This window comes from Seriola aureovittata, chromosome 13 (genome assembly GCF_021018895.1).
Source record: "Seriola aureovittata isolate HTS-2021-v1 ecotype China chromosome 13, ASM2101889v1, whole genome shotgun sequence".
Classification (NCBI taxonomy): Eukaryota; Metazoa; Chordata; class Actinopteri; order Carangiformes; family Carangidae; genus Seriola; species Seriola aureovittata.
Window position 1 is genome coordinate 18,692,542 of NC_079376.1, and position 26,204 is coordinate 18,718,745.

The 26,204-nt window shown below is 41.6% G+C and overlaps 1 protein-coding gene across 4 annotated transcripts in view; it reads left to right on the forward strand.

Annotated features, from left to right (window-relative positions):
- Positions 1-3,722: 3,722 nt before the first annotated feature.
- Positions 3,723-26,204, forward strand: part of ldlrap1b (low density lipoprotein receptor adaptor protein 1b) — a 32,963-nt gene continuing 10,481 nt past the window's right edge. For all 4 annotated transcript variants that reach the window (XM_056392985.1, XM_056392983.1, XM_056392986.1 and 1 more), the window contains exons 1-5: positions 3,723-3,959; positions 18,318-18,460; positions 19,482-19,594; positions 23,371-23,485; positions 24,841-24,913. In XM_056392985.1, coding sequence (XP_056248960.1) covers positions 3,875-3,959; positions 18,318-18,460; positions 19,482-19,594; positions 23,371-23,485; positions 24,841-24,913 — 529 coding nt within the window. In that variant the 5' untranslated portion in view covers positions 3,723-3,874. The remainder of the gene's footprint in view (positions 3,960-18,317; positions 18,461-19,481; positions 19,595-23,370; positions 23,486-24,840; positions 24,914-26,204) is intronic.

Below are 26,204 nucleotides of genomic sequence, written 5' to 3' on the forward strand. Positions count from 1 at the left end.
TTGTTGGTGTGACTCACATAAGTCGGGATATTTCAAAACAACTTGTCAGCTCTAAGAGTTTGTTTTGTTAAAGGTGCACTCCACAGATTTTACACATCAAGTTTACTCGCTTTGTAAACTTTGCCATCAGGGGATCTCATAGAAGATCTATTGAATGGCATTATTGGAAATGTAGAATCCAGTATTAATGTAGCTTAATTCATACTAAAGACTAAAAGCCAGGATATCTCAGCCTCTGTCGTTTCAATTTGACCATTGTGTTTTTTTAAACTGCTTCTTGTAAGTCTCTAAACATTATGGGGGCGTGCAGCTGTGCAGGAATTCATGTCAGTCCATTAGTTTAATTTTATTCTAATGTCATCTTTGAAGGAAAAAGGATCTCATTGTTGCTTTTTATTGAGTGAGTTTGCACTAATGAAATACTTTTATATTAAATATAGCTTATATTATAACATGATCTGATGTTAACCAAAAGAAAGAAGTTCATAAGATTGTTAATTTTGCTTGGTTTATCCTGGTATTGGAGATTCACTACATGCCCTATCATCTCATCGCCACTAGGAGGCACTGTCCATCTTCATTGTGTAGGTTAAAAGAGATAATTTCTGTCCACAGAGACTCTGGTTATTAACTGTCAAGAACCACTAATTCCCTATTTTCAAGACTATAAAAATCCCATTCAGCTCGGACAAAAGGAATTAAGAATTTTTTTTTTCATTTCAGCCAGCTAGTCAAAACACAGTAACCAGTGGTGCTTCCACAATGCTATCTAGCAGCACTGGGTTGATAGGTAAATGAAGTTGGAAGTGTGCACCATTTAAAGCATTTTTCTACGCTCTCCCTTTGTCTGCATTTCAAATTCAGACATAATCACCCACCAGGGGGTTTCTGTGCTCTGCTGACCTCTGAGCCTGAGATTTCAGTGATTGGTCCATAAAAGGGAGCAAATTATGGGCTGCCACACATTTTGATTTTAGTGATAATTCTCTTAATGCACTTGGGGAATTTGGGAGGGAGATAAAGGATCCCTCTGCCAAGGACACAGAATTTCAAAGCATGAAAGAAGCCCTCTGCTCAGCGTTCTGTCACATGCCAGACTTCCCCAAATACACATGATTAACCTGTACAGCGAGGCAAATGTGGGTAAAGCTCCTCACTCATTTTCTCCACATTAAACGGTGCCTAGGTTGGGCATGAATTTGTTTTACAGTCAACCCTCAGTATTTTATTGCTCTCACATTTCCAGCATGGCACCACACTGTTTGGCAGAGTAAAGCATGTGGAATTAACAGATTATAATAGGTCTTTTCTAGCAGTCGACATTTGGCCCAACTGTACTCGCAATGCCATTAGACCTCACAAATCTACAGTAAATCCAGCTGTCTGAAGAGAACAAGCCATAAATGAGAAATTCCAGGTAGAGCTCCCCTGCTTCTCTTGACCTGCTCAATTAACATAAAGTCCATGAGCAATTTTCTTGGTGGAATTTCACTTTCCATCCCTCTGCTTCTGTATCTGTCCCTCTGAAAGAGAAACACATTGAAAACAGATTAAAACTGAATTGGTTTTCTCAGATGATCACTAAAGACATAGTAAATTTGCAACACAGTGTGTACAGATATACTCCCATGGCTAAGGCTGCTTACCTGTGTTTGTTGTCATATATAAATGAATGTAGAATCATCTATTTAATGTTGGGCAACCTTCTCACGTGCCCCTCTTTATGGGCAGGTGAACCCCTCCACTCTCCCCACCTGCAGAAACTCATTGATTTTTCTTCCCCAACACACCTACTCTATTTCCCATGTTGCTGCTTTAAAGGTCTAGATATGTCTTGTATGCTTCAGTAACTGGCAGATTTACAAGCAGAGAGTGCACTCTTTTGTCTCAAGCCTTTCAGTGAGGCATGGTTGTAGCTGCCAACAAAGTAACAGTGATTTAAAAGGAATGCACCTCTGAGAACAGAGGGATCGTTTAGTTTACAGCACTACACTGATGTGATGATAATTCTCTGTTGGATCTGTTTTTTGTGCAGAAGACAACCAGTACTTTAAGCACTGCTGCGTGAGATTCACATTGAAGATAGTGGTGGTGTTGCCTAATATGTCCTTAGGGACGTGTGAGCCTTTTGCACTTTTATCTCCGAGTCTGTCATCTCCTATGAAATCTGGTAGTGCAAGATTTTTTGAAAGCCATTCACATGAGTAGTTCATTTAGTGGGATATTAAAAGCAACAAAAGAAGAACTTCAACTTCCTAAAAACAATCTACAATCAGCATCATTATTATACAAACAAGGATGTTATCAAAGAATGGCTAAATCAGTGCTACACTATGTGCTATGGGCAGACTTAGGTTGGCGTTTATAAGGTATAGAGCTTTGACCCATGCATAGATAGAAAAAATGTTATTTATGGTTATGATATTGATCTATTTGCATCATCTAAAAAGCCTTAAGGCTTTGCAGAAAGTGGGTATTTGATCTTAGAAAATTCAGTTGTCAGAATAGTAGATGGCCGAGGCTTGTCCTCTTGCCCATGAAACATATGTTTTTAATCATGCACAACAGAGGCCAATATGATATGAATTTCTCTTGGCTGCTCAGTAGAGTTTCTTCTACGGGATTGTGAAATGAGACATCTTTGTCTGGATCTGTGGATCTCCCTAACATCATTTTTTTTTTCATCAGGAGACCCCTCTCCTCCATATGTCCAGCAGGGACTCTGTGGCTTCAATTTTGAACAATGACTGATACAGTGCATCTTTTCCGAGAAAGAACTCTTGACCTCAGCCACCCCCCCCAACCACACACACACAGATGTAGTGATAGGTCACTTTTGTGGACATTACACAGCCTTGCATTAATTTTCTTTTGTCCCCAAAAGTGGTCCATGACAGAATCTCTCTCTCTCTCTCTCTCTCTCTCTCTCTCTCTCTCTCTCTCTCTCACTCTCTCTCACTCTCTCTCACTCACACACACACACACACACACACACACACACACACACACACACACACACACACACACACACACACACACACACACACACAGCTGTTCACTTGAATGATGCTGGCCATCAGAATATGGTGGCTTGGGTTTCATACAGCACAGGATGCACTTGTTCAGAAAATAATAGTATTATATTCAGTGTATGTAGTGTATCAGCGAGATCATTCAATTTGAACAAGGCATTTAATGGACATTATTGAGGAACTAAATATATGAGTAAAGTAGGACTTTCAGCCTGTTACCATGAGGAAAATGTTCACATTTATAAACAAAAAACATTTATTTCTAAGAAAGTGATTTTTCTTACCTCTTACAATGATGCATAATGTAAATCTAGCTGCTTTATATTGCTTTGTATCAGGCTGGAAAGGTGAGAGAACTGAATTAAAGTAGTTCCGCCCTCCAACCTACTTGGTCATGATATTTCCGCTGAAATGCAGCTCAGAAAAGAAGACGCCTGGTGGCTAAATTAATCATGTAAGGTCTGACCACTGCCCGTGAAATGACTACCAAATTATGTGTCACAAAAAACACTGGGTGTGAGTGAAACTGTGCCTTGTAGTAACAGTAACAACGTTACAGCACCGCCCGCCCGGGATGTGAGCGCTGCTGCTGCAACAACCTGACTCGCGTGATTCCACAAACGGGCGTCACGCGCGTTATCCGGTTAATTTACATACATGACACCGCCCAGGGGGACGAACATGATAATCTACCATCGCCTGAAAGCTAACCTTACGGAGGGGAGGAAAAAAACACTGAAACAAAGTTTGGACGGGAGAGGGCTGTTTTAAACCATCCGAAGTGTTTCGACAGAGACGAACAGGCACTCATCGGGCTCTTTGCCCCACTTTTGGATTACGATATGGACGCTTTGAAATCCGCTGGAAGGGCAATTATACGGAGCCCCAGCATCGCAAAACAGTCTTGGGGTGCGGGCAGACATAAAAGTAAGTATTCAGTTATTCAGTACATCACGCGAAGGCGTTAGCTGTTGCTAATTTGGGCTAAACCAAGCTAGCCTCGACAAGTAGCTAACATTACAACCGGCGTTTACTTAGCGTCACTTTACAACTCGTCTGTGGACGCCAGCTACAGCTGCTGTGGACAAAACAGCTGTCAGAGGGAAGGATGTTTTATAGACCCAGAAACTCGAAAAACAATAAGCTTGGCACAAAGCTGAGGATACGAGCGGGTATTTAAAGTCGGAAATGTATTGTTTTGCAATCGAACTTGACGCTCAAACTGACAGCATCGCCCGCAGCTCGTAAACTGACTCCAGTTGAGGCATTTGCCCAGAGAACTGTGAGTTCAGCTCCCGTAGTGATTCTCCACATATCCAACAAGTCGAATGAGTCCTTCTTATTTGCTGCCTGAGGCCAAAAGTGGACGCATGTCACGACAAAAGTTTGAGAGTCCCGTGAAATCCTGTTGTTGTCTGCCACGTCACTCAGCCGACTGACGGACACGGCTTTGAAATGTACAACAGAGGGGCTCAGCGGGCAGCTGAAATACTGCGATCTGGACCTGAGAGCGACTGTAGACAGAAATTAGGGGAGATACAGACGTGAAAAGGAATGAAGAGATGAGTGGTCGTCTTCCTGGCAAGGCTGTACAATCCTAGCAACGCACTGTTGCTAGGCGATACACTATGTGAAACAAAAATGAGAGGCTGTGCAAGGAGTGGTTGCGGAGTCTTTAAACCTTTTATAGAGGTCTCCAGTTCAGCCTGGTGCCTAGTGCAAATCAAGGGTTTAATTATCACTAGCTCAGGTTTTACTTGGGATTTCCACATGATGCTCGACTTCGTCTCTCCAGTGTGTACAACCATCACCCAGGCGACTATGCTAGCGAGGCTTTCACATCAAGCTGAGCTGCATAGACCCTTTTATGTTTCCTTACACAAAGGGGGAATGTCCCCTGCTCCCATGCCTCTCCCTGTTTTTTATTGCATAGACAATGGAGCAGTTGGCAGCAAGATGTCACACGTGCCAGATAGTGCAAACGATGCTTTGTTTCGGTCCACTCCTCTCTGGGGGAGAGTGATGCACAATAAGCATGGTCCCTCCGCATCTGACCAGGCAGTGGCCACAGAGGACTAAAGAGCAATCAATCAATGATGTTGAACTTTGCTATAACTCCACATTCAGTCTGTGGCAAAAGTGACATCCTCTCTTCTCCTACCACAGCTAGCAGAGGCATGCTGATCTTGTCAGTTATTTCATATCTGTCATATCATTTCTTCACCTACATTATTTTGTCATTTGGAGGTTACTATGATTAAGTAAACATTTGTCTTTCTCTCATTGTCAATTGGTTGATATAATAATGATGCAATCACTGTGGGGCACCAGTGAACTGCTGTGTCAAGAATAAACAGCAACTTGTCTCATCTTGTTGTGTCAGTATGATTCTGCTCCAAGGTGGACCCAGTTTTTTTCCATTTGATGCATGCAGATATTGTAATTTAGACCACACAATGAAAATTGTTTGTGCTCTTTTGATAGTATGTCCTCCAACATGGGTTGTTATTTATAAGAATGTAGATGGGTCCATAATTTGAGGCAAAGTTGTCTACAATACGATTTTGTGTTGGGCTTGGTTTGTCAAAGCAGCTTATTCACTTCTTTGGCATCTATCAATGATGCATTCCTTTTCTCCCACTGTCACTGATGTATTGTAACAGGTTCCAGTATTGTTTTCATAAAACTGCCCGTATCTCTGTAATGATCACTGCACATCAACATTTAAAAAGCAGGCTGACATTAGTGCCTGCTTCGCACTGTTGGCCCTGCTTTTGCAGTCTTGTTCCTCTGCACGGGCAAGAATGTGTCAGCTCTGTCATTTCCTGCATGGTTTTGAACAGCTCAGTTGCTTTTTGGCAGTGTGCTGAGCTGACAGAGTGTTTCTCTGCCCTCTCATTACATCCAAATAGTTGCCATTTTGCAGAGGGGGAAAATGGTATGTAACATCAACCATCTTTTTAGGTCATGAAAGCCCATTTTTTTTTCTTTGCCAATCTGGAAAGTGTGGGTGGTAGAAAATCCCTGTCTGCATTGAAGAGAGACGTTCCCACCCACATTCCTGGTCAAGGAGCTGTCTTCTGTGGGCTTGTCAATATTGAAACCGCTACATATCAGGATGTCAGTTGACCCATACAGATGGCTAATGGGCGGTGTGTATGATCTCAAACCACTTGGACTGCATCATATTTGCCACTGTAGATTTGTGAACCAATGTTGTGGTTGCAGCCACCGGAGATGGTAGTTGATGTAGCTGTTGACTAATTTGGATTTTGTACATTATTCAGATAGCATCACTGCAGTGACAGAAGTTTACACCTGTAGCGTTCATTTACATGTCATAATGCTATGAGTACCTTTCATTTCTACAACATGCACTGTGTGGTATGCAGTGGCCAGTCCCACCTGAACTTCTGGCCCTCCTCTGGCCAGTCAGTGTTGTGCCCCCTGCACAAAGTCATCCAAAGGAGGTTACCATGCTGTAATGGAGATTGCTTTCTGCAGGATTCCTTTATGGAGTTGTAAAGTCCTCACTGATTTACAGCCCTGTTAGATCTTCTGTATCTGTAAGCTGCTTCTCAGTGTATGGAGTCATGTGTGAGTGTGTGTGGATAGGGCTGCACAATCATGCTTTGTCACCGTTTCTCCATGAGGACAATTTTTAATCCTGAGGCAAAATAGATGTTTAACTTTCTTTTGTTTCAGCTGACACAGCAGGAAAAATATGACACTTAAAACATCATAATTGTTGTTTTTAAACTAGTAACTGGCACAGGCTAAATTGAGCGCTGAATTGCAGTTTGATAAATTTTTGAAGCAAGAGCAGATGTATTTGCATCTGTTATTCATTCTACTTTGGTCTGTTTGGTTATCTGTGATTAGAAAAATGTACATCTATTCCCATGTGTTGTTATCTCTGAGTGAACACTGTTTTCCTTTCTGTGTAAACTGCAGAAGATTCCTTTGTTTCATTCCTTATTCAACGAAATAGAGTATTTTTTAATTTGCCCCACTTTTTTTCATGGTAGAGACTCATTTGAAAGACTATGCCATACTGTGAAACCAGTAAAGAAGTGTGAACATGAAGCACAGTAGTTAACCAGTTCACCTTCCTTCCTGGTAAGAAATAATTGATGTAATCCCCTTGAGCCATATGTCTAGACATATGGTCAGTGTGGTAGTTCACAGTTCTTTAGCTTCATTGTCAGTAGGAGATCCTAGTGACTAAATATATGCCATTTTGAGCAAAACTAAAGCCTACAAATCCCAATTAAGTATATTTAGACAGTTATCTCAGCCTGGAAGCAGTTACGTTGTTGCTTATTCTGTGTTCCCATCAGTTATAACTCCTTCCCTTTTTAATCTGCTCTGAGCAAGTGAGTCAGTGTTACTAAATGTTAGTACAGGCTTGATGAGAGCATTGGTCTACAGCTCCTAAAGCCTGAGTAAGATATTATTGGGCACCTACAATAGGAATAGCCCCATTTTCTCTGACTTGTCAGTCAAGCTTTGAGGGTTGTAGGTCTGATGTCTTTTGGGTATTTGACCAGTAGCCTGGAATTAAACTCCTTTCCCTCCCCTCATTCTGCTGAGAATGTAATTCAGGTAAGACTTGCTAGTTTTAAAGACCTGCTCTAAAACCAATGCTTGTTCCAAAACTTGTGTCTTTTTATTTTAAGTTCCCAATATACCCAGAGCTACAGCTTGGAGAAAATCCCCGTTGTCTCCTGCCAATATTAATAAAATCTTATGAAACCTCACATGGCACACCCTTTCCCATAAACTCATCTTTTCTATGAAGTCCCCTGGAATGCAAGGGGGATTATTTTCATTAATGGAAGATTCCTTCACCTCTCACTCTCTTTTTCTCAACTACCTGTGTGACTGCAATGACTGCCAAGAGTACAACCTGAAACATGTCTCTGAGGATAAAAACAAAAGCGTATTGGAGTAATGATGCAGAGAAGAGACTTGCAGCTGAGGTACACACCTCCAAGATTAGAGGGACACATTGCGCAAATCTGTGGTCTTGTGTGTCAAACAGTGACTGGTTGTACAAGAGAAACCCTGGGGCAATATGTGACTAAAGCAAAGATTCAGATAGTCTAAGCAAACAAAGGGTTTATTCTTCATTTTATGCTGTTTTTGCTGTATGCTGTTTTGGTTCCAAGTAACTGAGACCTGACAAAGGCCTGAGTTGGGCTTGGTCCAAAGTAAATTCAGTTTAACAAGGTCCAGGTAGGGTCCAGTTCTATTGCTGCAGGTCTTGGTATTGGGTCTGTGTGTCAGAATGTCTATTACCCGACTAGATTCACATGGACTCACTATCAGGTTGTGTGTCATAATCATCACAGTTGACCGACCAACAGTGTAAACCCCCCAAAATATTCAGTTTACTAACAAACTTCACTAAGAAAAACAGCAAATTCTTCACATTTTAGAAGCTGGAGTCAGATGATGTTTGGCATTTCTGCTCAAAAAATTACTGAAATTATTCATTTTCAACTCATTCAACCAATCATTTCAGCTCTATATTTTTCCATCACAGCTGCTCATAAATTAGCGGCACATAATGCTGGTGGCAAGTTTTAACGTAGATTTTTCACAAGTCTGTTTCTGATCAGGTCCAGGTATTGGGTCCTGTGAAGACATCTAGTTTGGTGTATGTATATTAATTGATTATCAGAATTTTTTTTGGCGATTATTTTTCTGACAATCAACTGAATGATTAATCACCTAATCATTGCTGCTCTATTATACATCTCATAACGTAAGTATGCTTATGCTCATCAACTTGAAGATATGGCATCCTTATTTGTCAGTATTATTTGAGTTGCAATAGAATCCAGCTCCTGCTCAGTGTTGCTGTGCACAGGGTGCTTTAGGGATCAGTTTCATAACCCTGATTCTTGTTGAGAGTACATTCTGGCCTCAGCTGGTCATCAGCTGTAATCCCTGACTGGCATGACCACTCATTCCAACTCTCTCTCTCCCTCTCCTCACTTTCCTTCTTTGAGTGGATTTAGCCAATACTGAAAGACACGTGTCACAATGTTAGGACTTTAACCATGACTATAAGACTCTTATCCTCTGCAAATCCTTTTCCTTCACCCGACTGGAATTGTTTTGAATGGTCATCAAATTAAATACTGATAGCTGTGCACTCATCGCTTCCTCTGTATCTCTGAAAATGCTCCAACACAGATATTTAAGAATATCATAAACCTTTTGTAGAAGACGAAACTAGAGAAGCATCCTGGTGCCCAAGGACAAAGACAAAAGGGGTCACAGACTGCTGGGCATAAAGGATCCTCACTGACTGTTCATCTTACTTACTTTGTATCGATTACTCCTTTAGTGAACTGGCCTGTAGTTTATGTCTCTGGTCATTTTTGTCTAATGGTGTTATTTGTGTATGTCACACAGAGACTTTGACCTGGGTTACAGATAATATGTAAAACATTTCCTGTGTCCTTTCCGCAGAAGCTGAGGTTAAGAGGGGGGAACAATAGCCCTGGATCAGTCTGCACCAGGCAGGGACAGACAGTGACAATCACCCCATGTGTACTAACACACTTTTTCCCTTTGACTAACACTCAGTCTTTCTCTTCTTAACAATTCTCTATCTCACCCTTTTTTCCCCATAATGCCTGTGTGTGTTGTTAGGAATTAGTGATGATGGTGCTCGTCTCTATCCTGCACTGCACAGCCTGAACAGAGCATACAAGCTTACAGTCACAAAGCATACAGTACAGAACATGGTTACATGAGACCACAGTCAATAGTCTGCAATAGAAATGTAGGGCTTAACTTTTTTGTGCCATAGTTACAGGTTGTCCAGGGCTCTCTCTTAAAAAGCCTAGTGCAGTGTGTCTGTGTGCCCCTCCAGGCATCTTCTCTCTTCTGACTCAGCCGTTTCTAAATTAGCCCAAAGTGTCCTGATTGGAATCTAATAATGCTGGAATAGGTTGTTTTTTTTTTTTGTTTTTTTTTGCACGTGTCTTGTCATTGTGAGATAAGAAGAGGTCATCACACCACAGGCGCAGGTCACCTGAGGCCTTAAATAGCTGAAGATACACAAGCAAATTTTGCTTTGCTTATTGGTTGCAGCTGGCCTATATCATAGAAACAGGAAACTATTGATCTTTCAGAAACTCACCTTGTCCTCAAAGGTTGTTTATGATTTGTCTTGGTGTTGCTCTATATTCTCTCACTGTCAGCAAATTTCCTGAAAAGACAAAACCCAATAACGAATTGATACTACCCCTACTACTGCAGCCACTGTTCAATAGATCTCCACTGCTGCACAAAAGCTATTAAAAGCACATCACTCAGACCCATCTTTGCACTGGATGACATGTTCCTTTATTATGATGAACATGGACAATGTAGTTTATTTTGAGTAGATTCCAGATGCACCATCCTGCTGTTGGAAATAGTCACGAGTGCACCAAATGTGTATCAATCCAGCAAATACACTGTTTGCAAAATGAAATGTTTGATGAAAATGGAGTGCCATAGAGGAGAAAAAAGAGATAATATTGAAAGACAGAATAGCACATTGTTGGTTTTGGTCTTTTTATTGGATTTGTTAACAATAAGAAACAAAGAATTAGGCAACGTATTCCCTCCTATACTAATTTGTTTAGATTGAGGACTGACTATGACTTGCAGATGGTCACACAGAGTGTCTCTGGCTGTAAAGCAGATAGTGTAACCTCTGTCCATAGTTAAACACTGATCCTCTGAGAGCGCCACGTGACAGACAGCCACACAACACAGCTTTTCCCAATATCCCAAGGTGACGCACTTCTCCAACCAAAGCAAGAAGTGAGACCCTGTTATTTCCCAGGCATCAGCGCTTGTTTCACTGCGAGGTCACAAATGTGTTTTAGAACAGCAGAAGGCCCAGTGGAGATTATATTCATTTCCCTTTTTTTTTTTTCAGGAGATGGTATGCAGGTGGGCAGGTCTGCATCCAGCCAGACCAAAAAACAATGAGTCATTCACAGTTAGAGATCCACAGGGCTTAGATGAATGCACCGGGACTCCCTCCTTTTGCTCATTCACTGAAGCCAATGCGACACCACGCGGAGAGCTCTCAGTGCTCAGAAGCTCCTTTCAATCAAAACAAAGGGGAAACTGTTGATGCAGCAGGCTCGACTCGTGGAGCCTGCTGGAGCTGTGGAGTGGCGGCGGGGCTTTGACTGTTGACCTGAAAGTCTTTATTTGTGTTTGTATGTTAAACCAAGCTGGGCCACTTTGCTGCTAGACCCCTCCCCTTCGAGAGAATCCCCAAAATAATCATTCGTGACAGTTTCTGTGGAATATCTAACTGCAGTGGCTCACTCATGTACTTGGCTTGACTGAAATAATCTGGTATCACTTGTAGACTGATGTCAACAACAAGGATGTGAAAAGATTTTCCCAGAGAGTGCTAGAACATTAACTTCCACAATTTCATGTGATAGTTAATCATGGTGTAAAGTACAGCTGACTGACTCAGTCACACCAATGTTAGATCACACACTCAAGTCACCTTTTGAACTTGTTTTCGGTTGAGAAATGTGTCACTGACTGTGAGGAGGAGTGGGCATATTCATCTTTAATTCATCTCTGTCTTTCCTAAACCATTGGACAGTCATATCTTGTATTTAGAGATGCATTTTCAAGCAGAGAAACACTAATAATGTTGGCTGGAAGCAAGCTCTAGATCACAGTGATAAAGCAACTAAGTTGTCAGGATAGTGCTGTGGTGATTTGTGTTTTTATCCCTGTATCACTGCATGCATATCACCCCCTCTGCCAGCCCCAGAGTACTAACTACATTATTTAGCCTGCACTCACAGCATAGCAGAGTGCTCCTCCTGTTTCCACGGTGATTAAACTGTTGCATTTCTGTAATTGTCCATTACATTTGTTGTGCGAAGGGTTTATGTGTGTGAATTTATGGTGAGAATTTTGACTCGCTGCCATCATTTGCATAATTTCTTGATATTCGACTCTATTTCATGATTACCTCACTTCCCTTTTCTCTTTTATCAGCTTGTACTTCATTTATGAATTTCTGGCTGCCTCTCTGTCTCTCTGTTCTCCCTGTCTCTACCCCTCTGTCTGTCTGTCGTCTGTCATAATTCCCCCTCTTAAGACAGACACCAGGCCAGGAAGAGCAGATCCTCATTACTATCACTGTCGCTGGCTGTTGACAAGAATAGCGATAGTGATCCTCTCTGACCCTCCCACGTCCAAATTCCCTGCCTCATTTCTTCATTTCATGGCTTTGACCAAACACCCACCACATCCACCACCTTTGTAATGCTCTCCTGCTGCACAGGCTCAGCCCTCAAATCCCTTTGATTACAATTCCCTTAGACCTCTGTGCTGTCTTGCCTCTCTAGATCTCTTGTTGCATCAAAAGGGTCTAACTGCCTCTGTAGTAGCTTCATTAAAACTCCATGTAAAGACCCAGCTTATGCATAGGCTCAAACGATTGGATCTTAAACTAGGGGTTAAGACCTCTTCAGTACTCTTTCCTCTACAACAGCCATGTAACCACCAGAGTGGTCAGATGGCCGCAGCTTGGCCTGACACTAAGAGCTCTCTGACAACAGAAAGACTGCTGTAACCCTAACCCTTCACTGAACCTCACAGCTCCAATAACTTGCTTGAATTCTACAAATACTGGATACTGTTGGTAGAACACAGTATAGCCTGCAATAACTGCTATCCCTCTCCATATCAGAGAAAAGTCAGGCAAAGTAGAGGTGATGGAAAAGGTGGTATGATGTCTTAATTTCTTTTTCTTTTAATTGACGTGTAGACTCCTCTCCTGGAAATAATCATAAATTTAAAATACAGTGAAATACCACAGATTTTAGGAAATTGAAATGTGTCTTAAACACATTATGACACATGATTATCTCACACTGTGCACAATGCCATCAGACAGATTCTTTGTGCAGAAAGCTTATTGCTTTAATGACCTGTTATCACATCCACTTACAGGAACATTTGAGAAGTCTGATGTTACTGTACAATAAGACCCATGTCTGCTGCTCACAGTCTGCTCTGTTGACAGTGTGATGTAGAGCTTTTGAATGTTCATAGGCTTTCACTACTTGGCAGGCGAGGTGAACTGTAGGGTGAGGAAGTAACTGCATGTATGTTCTTTGTTCTTCTGCCTCTTCTCCTGGCTGAGTCTTACCAGTGTGGTGTTGAGACTTGTACAAAGCAGGAGAAGACGGCGTGGATGGGAGAAACTTTCCATCTGACTGGCAGAGTAGACTTTATGCTGACACACACTGTGATTTCAGGCTGATCACGCTTCAGTGAGTGGGCTGGCAAGGTTTTTTTTTTTTTTTTTTTTTCAATGTTATGAGTATTGCCTACTGCTACTTGTACTGTTATCACATCACAAACTACACATGAAATATATTATCATTTACAGTTAAAACTAATTAGTCAAAGGTTACCAGATGGGTTTAAGTGATAATAATAAAAAAAAAACCAACAACTTTTGGACACTTCCTAACAGTTTCAGGCTTCTCTTTCTGTACAGTGAGATCAGTTCTTACATTTTACAGGGGTAGCGTGCAACATTAACTGCCCGATTAAAAACTATGAACCTGAATGGCGTAGATGCATTGTGTTCAGAAAGTACTCAAACCCCTTCAATATTTTCAGATTATGTTATGTTACAGTCTTATACTAAAAAAAAAAAAATTTTTTTTTCATTTATTTACACTCAATATCCCATAGGACAGGACAGCCAATTCCAAGCGTCATGTCTGGTTTGTCAGACAAACTTGATTTTATCAGACCAGAGAATCAGACCATAGTCTGAGAGTCTTTCAGGTGATTTTTTTTGCAAGTTTTCATTGAGGAGAGCTTCAGTCAGTTCCTTCCCTCTGAAGCAAGTACGTGAATGATTATTTGAATGATTATGTTCACGATGCAGCTGGTCATCTATGCCAACATGTGGTTGAAAAGCAAGTATATCTCTGGCTTATCTTGACCTTCAGACAAACTACTCTGGCAATGACGTGTTAGATTTTGACACTTACTGTGAGAAGTTAATTCTTATTTTTCAATCCCTCCGTCATTTGCTGGTAGTCCAGTAGATATTTGTTTTGTTTCTATTCACAGACCCTTCTTCCATAATACATATTTCCGTCATCTGGCATGAGCATCTCTTTTGAAGTGTGGTTAATATTTATGTAATTGTGTGTGTGTGTGCGTGCGTGCGTGCGCTAAGCTGTTTTCCAGAGGTTCAGGGTGCATGCTCCTGGCCCTGTAAAGACTTGCAGAGCAGGAGCCAGAACAAGACTGAATGAACCACAATGATTTATTATCCACACCATTCTTTGAAGATGATTGGCTAATCAAACCCTCACACTTCCCATACTCGCTGATGTTGGCGGCAGCTGTAGCCCTCTACCTGTCCCTGCAAATCCTATCCCCTTCCACTCAGCAAACATCAGTGCTCAGTCGCCTGGTCTCTCTGGCCTATTTACAGGCAGTGTCACCCAGGCGAGCAGCACTCGCTGACCAGCCAGAGCTCCAGCGTAGCCAAGAAGCCTTTGAAGTTTGCTCTAATCAGCACGGCAGCTGCAGAGAGCTGCTGTGGAGGGGGCTGAGGCTGGGGCTGGGGCTGGTGCTGGGGCTGGGGCTGGTGCTGGTGGTGGGTGGGGGGTTGGTTGTGTGAATGCAAATGTAACCAATATGAAAATGGATTATTATTCCATACAAAGCAGCATTCTGGGTATATGCACCAGTCTAAAAATAGCTGTGGTTCATGAGTTGCTCATTTGAACTGCCATTGTGTCAGTTTTTAAAGAAAGCTGTTGTTTCATTGCTCACTAAAGCTGCTACAGTGAGGTTGCAGAGGTTTCATCTGTTTTTTGTTTTTTTGCTGAATATTTTTGGCAGGCCAAACTAAAGACATCCCATCATCTGTGTAGTCTAATCTTACAGTAGCCTCCTCTCTGTCTCTTGGGATCGGGTATTCCTAAGACTCCGCGGTCAGGCTGAACAGGCTGGTAATCCCTGGAGACCTGCCTTCTACAAGCATTAGTATGGGCAGTTGAAGTAGAGAGGCTTGTGTCTGATATCGCTGCTGGACCAGCGCAAGCCTGCTACTGCACTTGTGTGTATTATGTGAATGACATCTCTCCTAAGCCTTGAATAAGTCAGAGCATTTTCAAAGCACGTCTGACAGATTGTTGCAATTCAGCATGGCAGATCAGTCAGCAACGTTTCCTTTTGTACACACAGGAAGTCTCTGGACTGGATGGCTGCTTTTACAAACACAAGCAAGCACCAAAGGTTAGAAATGTCATGGCAGCTGAGGTTAAGCTTGCATTATCCTCATCATATTTGTGTAACTTTGCAAATGCCTTAAGTGGCTACACCCCGTAATGGACATTTATAGTCCACTTGGACCACTCAGTAACTTGATTTAGGTCATGTGTAACTGCAAGTGATTCCTCGCCACTGATTATATTACAGTAAGGGTGCTACTTACCCAGACACTAATGTAACAGCAGAGGGAGACCGCCTGATCTGTTCACCACACTTAAGAGCGCAGAGACCTTGACCTTAGAGTGGGTGTTCACTGTTAAGACTCACCCATTAAGTATGGGTTTGGTTAGAGCTGCATTTAGACCATTAAAAACCATTCTCCATAACCATTCACAGTTGGTCTGGTTTGGCTGCAGAGGAGAGGAATGTTATAGTTTAATCCCTGCTGCTTTTTTTCAAATGGTCTATGTTCCCTCAGCGATATGGTTTCCTCAGCCAAGTGATGGTGTTCACGAAGTATAAATGCATTCACAAAGCTTTGGAAATACTTGTGTAGTTAAAATACTTGAAATGATAGTTTTATGCCATTAATTTCATCATTTGCTCATCAGTAATAATAACTGTCAGTGATTTACCACAAAAGCTTAAAAATAGAAAATGAATTTACTCAGTGAAAACTGAAACAGCTGACACGTGGAAGCAAGCAACAGTTTTTACGGGTGCTGAGAATGAGCCTGTTCATTCAAAACTGCACACAATCATGTGCTGCTAAAGAAGATTAAAGCACTTGTAATGGGGAAAATGAATCAAAGACTTATTTGAACATCATCAGATAAGTCAATTTTTATTTCAATTAATCAGCCGCTCATTTTCTCAATTAATCAACTCTTATTTTCTGGATTGATTAGGTGGAAAAGTACATCAAAATTTCTCAGAGGTCAAGTTAACACATTTAAATGTCTTGTTATGTCTGACTCGTGATCCATAATCCAAAAATATTCTGTGTAGTATTACGCATGACTAAGAAAAGTAGCAAAAATGCATATTTAAGAAGCAGGAACCAGTGAATTTGAACATTTTTACTTAAAAGTTTACTTAAACGATGAAGTGATTTTGAGAATCACTTGGCCAATCAAGTTTTTGTTGAAAGACCGATCATTAAATTGACCAACTATTTCAGTATAAATTATGTGATGGTGTCATTTATTTAGCTGGCTGCATGTATCCTAGGAGATACTGAAGATACTGGGTGACATGAAGACCACCCAGGATGGAGGGGTGATGTTGTTCAAGAGACAATTGGCCTCCACTCACTATCACAGCAGAGCTGCAAGTCCATAAACTTTTTATGAGCTTCAAGGAGAAGTTAGCATCTTTATTGCTGTAGCAAATGGCTGAATACTGAAGAGGCAGTTTGTTGTCTTCTTGCATGAACTTCCAGTGTGAGATATTGTTCCCACGGTTTGTACAGCTGGTTCTTTTTATCAACTCAAGTCTGGTCAGTTTGAAAGGAGATTTAGTGTGGACTGTCAGCATAAATTGAACATGGGTCTCAGTGATTTGGTTTTATGTGGACGGCTGGTCAGGTCACACAAGTTGTTCTTTTTTTTTTTTTTTATCACTGCACTCACATTGCCTTGAGCAGCTCACCAAGGTTTTCTCTGATGAAATAAACCAAAATCACAGTCTCAACAAAATGTATGATATTGAATTGTGGATAAGTGTCATTGTCTCATAAACTGGAGGAGATGATCTTTTATTAATGACTTTGCTGCCTGCAGTCGGCAGGATTGTAAATGAATTCTGCCAAACGGTCAAGTGCGCCAATTCAAAAAAATCTCTTGAACCTGTATTTGACACATTGTTGAAAACATAATTACTCCATATACCACCAGTGATGTTTCACATTTTATTTTCGTTTTGTTTTTATGGCATTAATGCTTGATCAGTCCGTATTCTGCATGGAGTGATGGATGAGAGAAAATTAAGGGTTTACAGTGGAGTGCAGACAGGGCCAGCTTAATTATATGATATGTGATAAGATAAACTTTATTCCCCCCACACAGTGAAATTGAAGTGTCACAGCAGCAGAAGTACAGAACAGATGCATTGATAAGTAACTTTCAAAAAAACCTGAAAATATTTTTTTAAGTAAAAATCAAGTATGAAAAAACTAACATAGAAGGTACTCATCTCTATTTACATGTCCATGTCCTCCATTTTAATGTCATTTTAATGAATATGCCCTCACTCAGTTTTTACATTGTGAGGCCAAAATGATTTATTATCAGTTATATTTGTCTACATTGATTCTATTTTCTGTTATCTTATATTTTCATACATAATAATGAGTTCATATTTTTCTAGGTTTGTAAAAAACGAGCAAAGAGATGTATCATTTTTTTGTGACCTGGATGTGAAATATGGTGGCAATTTGGAATTTGAGTTAAAAATCTTTTTCATTTTCATGGTTGTAAGAGTCTTTGAATCCTCAAAAACTCTTCCAACCTTCTGGGTATTTCAGTGATGGCCGGATATTATATTTTATTATAATCTTTTTAGGAAAACTGCTACTTTACACTGCCTTTACCATGCCACATTTGGCAGGATTACAGCTTGGACAGCCAAAAAAGATGATTCACCTTTTTATTTAGATTTGAAAGAAAACTCAGTGGCTTGTTTCTTACTTGCCATCACAACTAGCAGTAGGTTTACATATATTTCTGTGAAAATAGGCACAATTTAGCCCATGAGAGCACTTGATTTAGCTGTGCTGCTTGAAGAAATATCAAAAGCATGTGCTCATTACACACAGCCATAATGAGGACATGGTTTGGCTGCTGCCGTATCTAATCTAGCTGAGTCTATCATCCTACAAGTGGACAAGAGAATGCTTCACTGACACGTCTCAGCTTGCCTTACAGAAAAAGCAGCAGTGTTGTTGGTGAGCAGTAGTATCACTGGTGCGTGTCTCTCATCTCGCAGAGCTTCCAGAGAACTGGACGGACACGAGGGAGACCCTACTGGAGGGCATGGTGTTCCAGCTCAAGTACCTGGGGGTCACGATGGTTGAGCAGCCCAAAGGAGAGGAGCTTTCTGCAGCTGCTGTCAAGAGGATAGTGGCCACGGTGAGAGACGCCACACACTTGCACACCTTCGGCAGCGAAGACACACACACATAACTGAAATAGTTTTAACACAGGCCGCCCAAAGTCTTTTGTCAACACCCTTCTATTCAAGAAACATTTCCCACAGGGACTCTCTCTAATATTTTCTCCCCATCATCACCTCAGCCATTTGAAACTCCTGGTTATCCAGTAGTTTTCTCCTGTTCATGACCTCTCTGACACCTCTGTGAAAAGTGACTGGTTGGTTGCAGACACCCCCACCTCCTCCCCCCTGAGGCCAAAGCTGACATTTAGAGGAGGATGCAATTAGTTTGGACACTGTTGCTCATTGTGTGGCTCAGCCAGCTTTATCATGGTAGAAAAGACTTAATGTTATTGGATCTGGCAGCTCAGTGGATAATGAAGTTAGAGGCGGCAAAATGGTGGGACTTGGGACACGGTGATATATGGAGAGGGAGGCAGAGGCTCTGATTGGGCATAATCTGTTGGCTGCCCTTGGTGTCCCTCTGAAAAGGATGTCAGGCTGCTGAATGGGAGATTTTGATTTTTCTTTACTTGTCATTTTGTAGAACAGGTGGACTTGGTGTAAAGTAATATTTTGTCATAGCATAGTTTGAAAAGCTTTCATTTACTCTGGACTGAATGTCTCTTTGGTTGTTGTTAAACTTGTTTAACTCTTTATTTAGATTTGTTAATGTGTTTATTAAAATGGCTTATATGTCAGATACGTATAATTATACTGTTAATCAAGCCAGACACTCTGTCAAGATGTCCAAGTATTTAGATGAGTTTTTGATGGCTTCTTTTGAAAGCTTGATGACAGGATATTTGCTTTGTAACTTGATTGATTTTGTATACTGGTATCCCTGGCACTGTGTATTTTGATTGGCTGGCCTGATTTAGAAATGAGCAGTTTGAGTTGTAATTGGCACTCAGCTAGATTGATTTTTCCTTTTCTTATCTCTATCTCACATACCATGTTTTCTCTTCCTCCACCCATCTTCCCTTTCCTATCTTCTAGGCCAAAGCAAGTGGAAAAAAACTCCAGAAAGTCACGTTAACAGTCTCCCCACGAGGAATCATCCTTTACGACAGTGCCTCCAACCAGATGATAGAAAACATCTCCATATACAGGTCAGTTCTCCTCCAGCTCATCAGGAGATTCCTAATGTTTCTCACACATTTCGTGTCCTGGTTTCAGTTGGGCGGCTCCAATTTAGGAAATGCTCCACCCTGAATTTTTCCCTATCACTTGCAATAAAACAAAAGTTGTTATTCCTCTCTTGTTCTCATCCATCACCGGGTGAGTGTGAGTGTGTAAGGAGGTGTGGTACTCCAAAGCAGCCTAAAGTGTTTCTGTATATGTGTGAGACAGAGAGAAGAGTAGGCAGTCCATCAGCAGCATGTCTCATCAATCTCAACTCTCATGGGAGCACTACAACAGCTGTATGCCTGAGCTTTCACCTCAGGTGTGACTTACTGACACACACACACACACACACACACACACACACACACACACAGACACCACACACACCACACACACAGTCCTCCTCTCTAGTAAATGTCTACAGAGATCACTTGCCTGCCACAGCCTGCTCGCTTAAAGCTGCCCGACCTCCATTGGCCTCAAGCTTATGAGCAAAGCTTGAATCACTTTTCTAAAATTCCACATTTATGAGTCCACATATCAAGTCAAGATGGGACTTTCCATCGTTTTTCCAAGCATGGCTAGGCTTACGTTGAAGAATGTCTTCTAAAAGCTGGCAGATTGAGGAGAAAATCTCAAGTGTTGACAGTTTTCTTAAGTTATTTCAGAGCAGTTTAATTGACAAGTTGTCTTCACTGACCATGTTTCCAACTCTGCTGTGTCACCTGGGGATGTTTAGCTATTTTAGAGAGAAGTCTTCCCACCTGTTCAATCTTGCATCACTTGTCATGGAATAACCATTTTCTGGCTGTGCAAGATGGAGTCAATTTGTCAGACTCACAGCATTTATCTATATTAAAAATCTAGTCTGGGATGTTTTTGTTTTTTTTCAAATTGAACTTGAACAACCTAAGGTCCATCAAAGCTAGGGAAAGGCAGGATGACAGATATTGCTGTCTTAGGCTAAGACAAAATTATGTCGATAAGATGTGTATATTGCTGTAAGGTCAAACTGAACAGACTTGGTCATCACTGTTGTAATATTTCCTGTGCAGTTTTAATTCACTGACAATTAGGGCTACAGCCGATGATCATTTTCATCCTAAATTAATCTGATATTAACTGTCTTGATTAATGTTTTTGTATATTAAATATCAGAAAATTGACCAACAGTCGAAGCAGGAACCAGAGAATGTTTTGCATTTTCAATGGCTTAAATGATGAGTGGATTATAAAAATTGCTGATTAATTTCTAGCCAGCTGATTTATCAACAAATTCTGGATTTTTCAAAGTCTGATACTATAGACCCCACCACCCCTCCCACACCAAGTTTTAGAACTACAGTTTCCTTAAGGTTTTTTTTTTTTTTTGGGGGGGGGGGGGGGGGGGGGGTGTAAACAGGAAGTTGTCAAGTGTTGTCATGAAGCTGTGGGCTACACCTTAAGCCCCTTTTTTTGTCCTGTATTTCCTGAATTTAACTATAAGCAGTTCCTGTTTGAAATGAAGAAAACTTAAAACCATGATTATTCTAAGGGTGTTTTGACATCTTTACTTTTTAGTCCGGTTAAATCAGACTCTGGTTGGTTTTCCCCCTTGGTGTAATTTGTTTGGGCAGGCGTGAAATAGTAATTTCACTCGGGTACGGACCCTCTAAAGGAACTGGTCTTGGTCCACTCCCAAACAATCTCTGGAGTGGTTAATTTGTGGTGGGAATGTAATCCATGCTCCAACCCAGCTTCCACAAGTTTGAGCTAAACAACTCCTGTAGCCAGGTTTGCTCTGCATTCTGGGATGAACTGTAGCAGCTTGCATAGTTGCTACTAGTTGCTCCTTGTTAAATTGCAGAGCGATGTTTCTCTGAGAAATATGCACTAGTCCAGAGCGTAGGACCTTCTTTCTGTATTAACTTTCTTGCTCCTGCAGCACACACGTCTGACCCATAAGCAGCGTGAACATTCTCACACGGTTTGTAGTGATGCATTTTGGTTTGCTTGGATTTTTCTCTTTGTGAAAAGAGACAGAACCAAGAGGAAAATGCTCCAAATTTACAAACTCATCAACTGATTCAGACCCAAGCAAACAAACTATTGGTGTGAAAAGAGATATTCTTGGAAACTTTCACAGTGAATCTAAGGATATTTTCATAATATCTGTGGATTCTTTAACCAGAAATATGTCTCTCCGAAGAAGTAGCCTCGGTACATTAATTACCTCCATGAGCTGTGTGTGGAGGCACGAGTGAGCTTTATGTGAGCTCTGTCACAGCTGCTACTGCTCCAACTGTTGACTAAGTGGATGAGTGGGCAAAATCAGCAGGCCAAACTACGATAACTAACTTCCTATTGTTTTTAGAGGACCGACATGCACCTGTCTCACCTTGACTCACTTTGCCTCATGTCTGAAAACTTCTAGATTTATCTTTTCAACTCTACAGATGCTGTCTTCATTACAAATTTGTCGCACAGTGTTTGTGTTCATGCAGTTCGCCTTGCACTGATAATAGATTCTGTCGTTTGAAGAATATAAAGTACGTAAATAGTACAGTAATTAAAAGGCTGACTGGGTGAGGTGAGTCCAGCTGTAACCTCAGGATGGTGTGAAGACATAAAGCAGCTGGTTGTATGTTGCACCCCATTGGAGTGCTCCTCCCCAGACATCTGCTGAGAAGATGGATGACCAATAAAAGAAATGGATTTGCCTAGACACCCAATTTCCCTGACGCCCTCCCGCCCAAACGCTTGCCTGTAAATCTTGGTTGTGTTGTGCAGAGCGCAGCTGTGATTCTCAAACCTCTCCAAACTTTTCCTCCCTCGCTTTTATTTATTTATTTATTTATTTATTTATTCATTCATTCATTCATTCATTCATTCATTCATTCATTCATTCATTCATTTATTTATTACAAACCGTATACATTTCCCAGCCATTAGTTAACCAAGTGTGCGACTATACTACAGTGAAGTTGGAGCACAGCGCTGATGCTCAAAGGAGAAAGGAAGGACAGATGGCAGACATTCATTACAGCCTTTCTCCTTCATTTTGGGTCTCCGTCCCCTCCAGGCCCGTGTGCCCATCACTTTGGTATTAGGGTAATGACATGATGATCAAATAGTGGAGAAAAGCTATTTGTGAAGCATTACAGCTTAAATTAAACCCTGCTCTACACCTGAGTCTGACAAGCGAGACTGATACCTCACAAACATGTGACATAGAGGAATCTCACATCAGCAGATGACCTTCTACACCACAACAAGACAAGCACAATCACCTCTGTCTGTGTCTGTTTTATGTACCTTACAGGGGCCAGACCTAATCTAAAAGCCATAATTTAAAACTCTGTGTGGAGGTTGTTGAACAGGTGTGCACAGTGGGAGTGGGATGAAGTAACTGCTTTAAAAAGCAGAAAGGAATGGCATGCCTTTGGCAGAACAACACAGATGTCCACTGTGCATGATTCAGTTCAATTTCATGACATTGCTCAGCCCTGTACCTGCACACACACACAGCTGGGGTGTGTATTTGAACACGTGTAGAGCAGTGAGATTGTGAGTGCAGCTTGCTTTAGGATTTTTTTGGTAATAGTTTTTAGAGAAATGCTAGATTGAACAGTTTAAATCGGATTGCTGTGCTAGCTTAAGGGCTTAGTGCAGATGAAGTTGCATGATGGTCCCACTTGATCTGTGAAGACTCTGTAAGGTCTTAGTGTTTTTATTATAGTAAGTATGTGCATCTATTTGTGTTTGTGTGTTTTTCTTTCAGAATATCATATTGCACGGCGGACAAGATGCATGACAAAGTGTTTGCCTACATTGTCCAGAGCCAACACAATGAGACTCTCGAGTGTCATGCCTTCCTCTGCACCAAGAGAAAAATGGTGAGTAAATGAGTTTGTGCGGTTAAGTGTGTCTGAGTGTGTCCACTGTGTACAGAAGAAGGCTGTTTATCCAACGTAGTCTGATAACCCGTTCACAACAAAGGCAGAGTTGAACATCCTCACCTTCTGTGAGGGGAAACACAGAGTCTGAAACCACCTGAATCTAAATATTAGATAAAAATGTTTACTGTTCATTTCATTTAATTTTTTTTTTAATTAAATGAATAGTTCAACATTTTGGAAAATGCGCTTATTCAATTTCTTGCCGAGTTGGACGCAAACATTGATACAACCTGTGTGTTGAATATCAAGCTAGGGTTAGGGTTAGCACGAGCACCTCTAAAGCTCACTAATCAACACGTTATATCCAACTCTTTCTTGGTCAGCTTTCAGAAGTCTTGTCATCATGGTGAGGTTGCCAGGCAACTAGCTGTCTCCCAGCCAAGAAATAGTCCCTTATAGGACCCCTCCTGTGAAACCACACCCTGCTGTTTTTACACTTAAGTTTTTGAACTGAATAAATGTGTTGAGTATTGAGCTTCAGAAGTTCTGGTAGGTGGATGTTGTTAGATTTGGACAGAGTTTGTAGTCCTAATCCTAAACTATTTGGCTACTGGCTGTGCCTTTATATTTAGCATACAGACTTCAGAGTGTTATTGATCTTCTCATCTAACTCTCTGCAAGAACGCAAATGAGCACATTTCCAAAATGTCAAACTCTCTCCATCAGTGCTGTTGGTTACATATAAATAAATATATAGTGGAATATAGCTAATGGCTGAAGCTACAAATGTAGACTAAAGATTCTTCATGCTGTGAATTTCGCATGCAGGTATTGCACTCGGCTTTTGCTCCTGGCAGTGTGTGAAAAGAACTTTATGCAGATATGTTGCAGAGGGAACAACTGCACTGCCACTTTGAGTCGCACTTTACTTGCAAATGTCCAAGTATTAAGTCAGGAGAAAGACAAGGAGTGAGAACATGAAGGGCGGGGAGGCTGTCATCCCTCTCTTGGCATTCTCTCCATCCCTGGAGGTTTGTAGAAAGAGTGAACCACTCCCTCCTCTTCCTTCCTCTCACTAATTTAGTTCTGGCCAAAAGGCCACGTATCCTCCCAGTTACATAAACAACTCGTCATAGAGTCCACAGGTTTCTCTTCCTCCTCCTCAAGCAGCTGTGAAGAAACTCCTCCTTGTATTAGTGGTCAGTTCCTGTTTTTATCACGGTCATAGTTCCTTGACTTCCTGGAGTTTTCCCTCCAGTGGATGAGATGCATATGAATATTGTTCATCTTCCTTTTTTGTTTTCTTTGTATCTGTCTCATCTCTTGTTTGGCTCTCTGCTTCCCACCAACAGGCCCAGGCAGTAACCCTCACGGTGGCTCAGGCATTCAGAGTGGCGTTTGAATTCTGGCAGGCTGCCAAGGAAGGTACGCATGGTCGCCCTGACGACCAGAGTGTGACGGATGAGTGAAAACGTTCCTCTCTTCTTCCCTCCACTCCCCACTGTTGTTAACCTCTACTCTTACTGTACATGTCCAGTATACAGTGACCCTCTCTTTTATCCTGAGGTTTCCTGGAAAACGTGGAAACATAAAATTTCCTCTGTCTTCCTGGTCTTGACCTTGACACCCTCTATAGGGGTCATGTGAACTACTGGAGAACTGTTTGGCTGCTCCTGCCCATCACTGATATCCCTCTCTCACACACACAAACACACACACACACACACTCTCACTCACTTGCATAAAGTAGAGGAATGTCCCCATTGATTGGACCAGCTCTTCACACAGTGGTTAAATCATCGCCCAGAGAGCACTGAGACCTGTTTTAGTTCAGTGACGCCTCTTTATTACAGGGAGCTCAGTCATGGTTAAAGACTCATCTAGGTATCGACATGGGGAGGGGTGGAGAGGAATTAAGGTTAGCCTGGGGCAGAGGTGGGCTGACTGAAGTAGATCTTCTCTGTTCCCTTTACGGTGAGAGCAGGACTCAGATGTGTGAGCACTGGGATTTTCCCTCTATATATTTTATCTATGATCTTTTTTCTCCTCATAAAACACCGTATTTATATTTTTCTGTTTTATGTCAAACTTGTAAGCAGCATTCATCCTCTTTGAATTTGTGAGCACCCTCAATAGCAGTGCACAGTACGGAGATAATCAGGCACCACAGTGAGCACAACACGTAATCAAAGTGCTGTGTAAGGACGTGTCACACACATTCTTTTGTACAGCTCAGCAGAACATGCATGTAATTTACTGCATGTGTGACTCCAGTGTAAATGAGCAGCTTTTGCCACATAATATTGGTTTCCTCATCAACACCACCCCCCACTCCCATCTTCCTCATCTTTTACATGCATGTTGCTGTGTTGGTGCTCTTTGAATTTTGTGATTATCCATTGTTGCTGTCCGTCTTGTTGTGCACCTGGCACCTTAATCCCCCTCACCCCACACCAGTCGAGTTATTTCATTCTCCCTCTCCTCCCCCCATTCCAGCACTCGCTTCTGTTTATTATGAGGAGTGAAGAGGAGGAGAGCAAAGGAAAGGGGGGATGGGGATAAGGAGAGAGGGCAAGAGAGGATGAAAGGCGGGGCAGAAAGGGGTGTTGGGATGGCAAGTGTGTAAGAGAGAAAGGAAAATGATTGTATGCGTGTGTCAGTGGGAGCTCAACCCCCTGACAGATTCAATGTCGGTGCCATTGATTCTGTCTCGTGC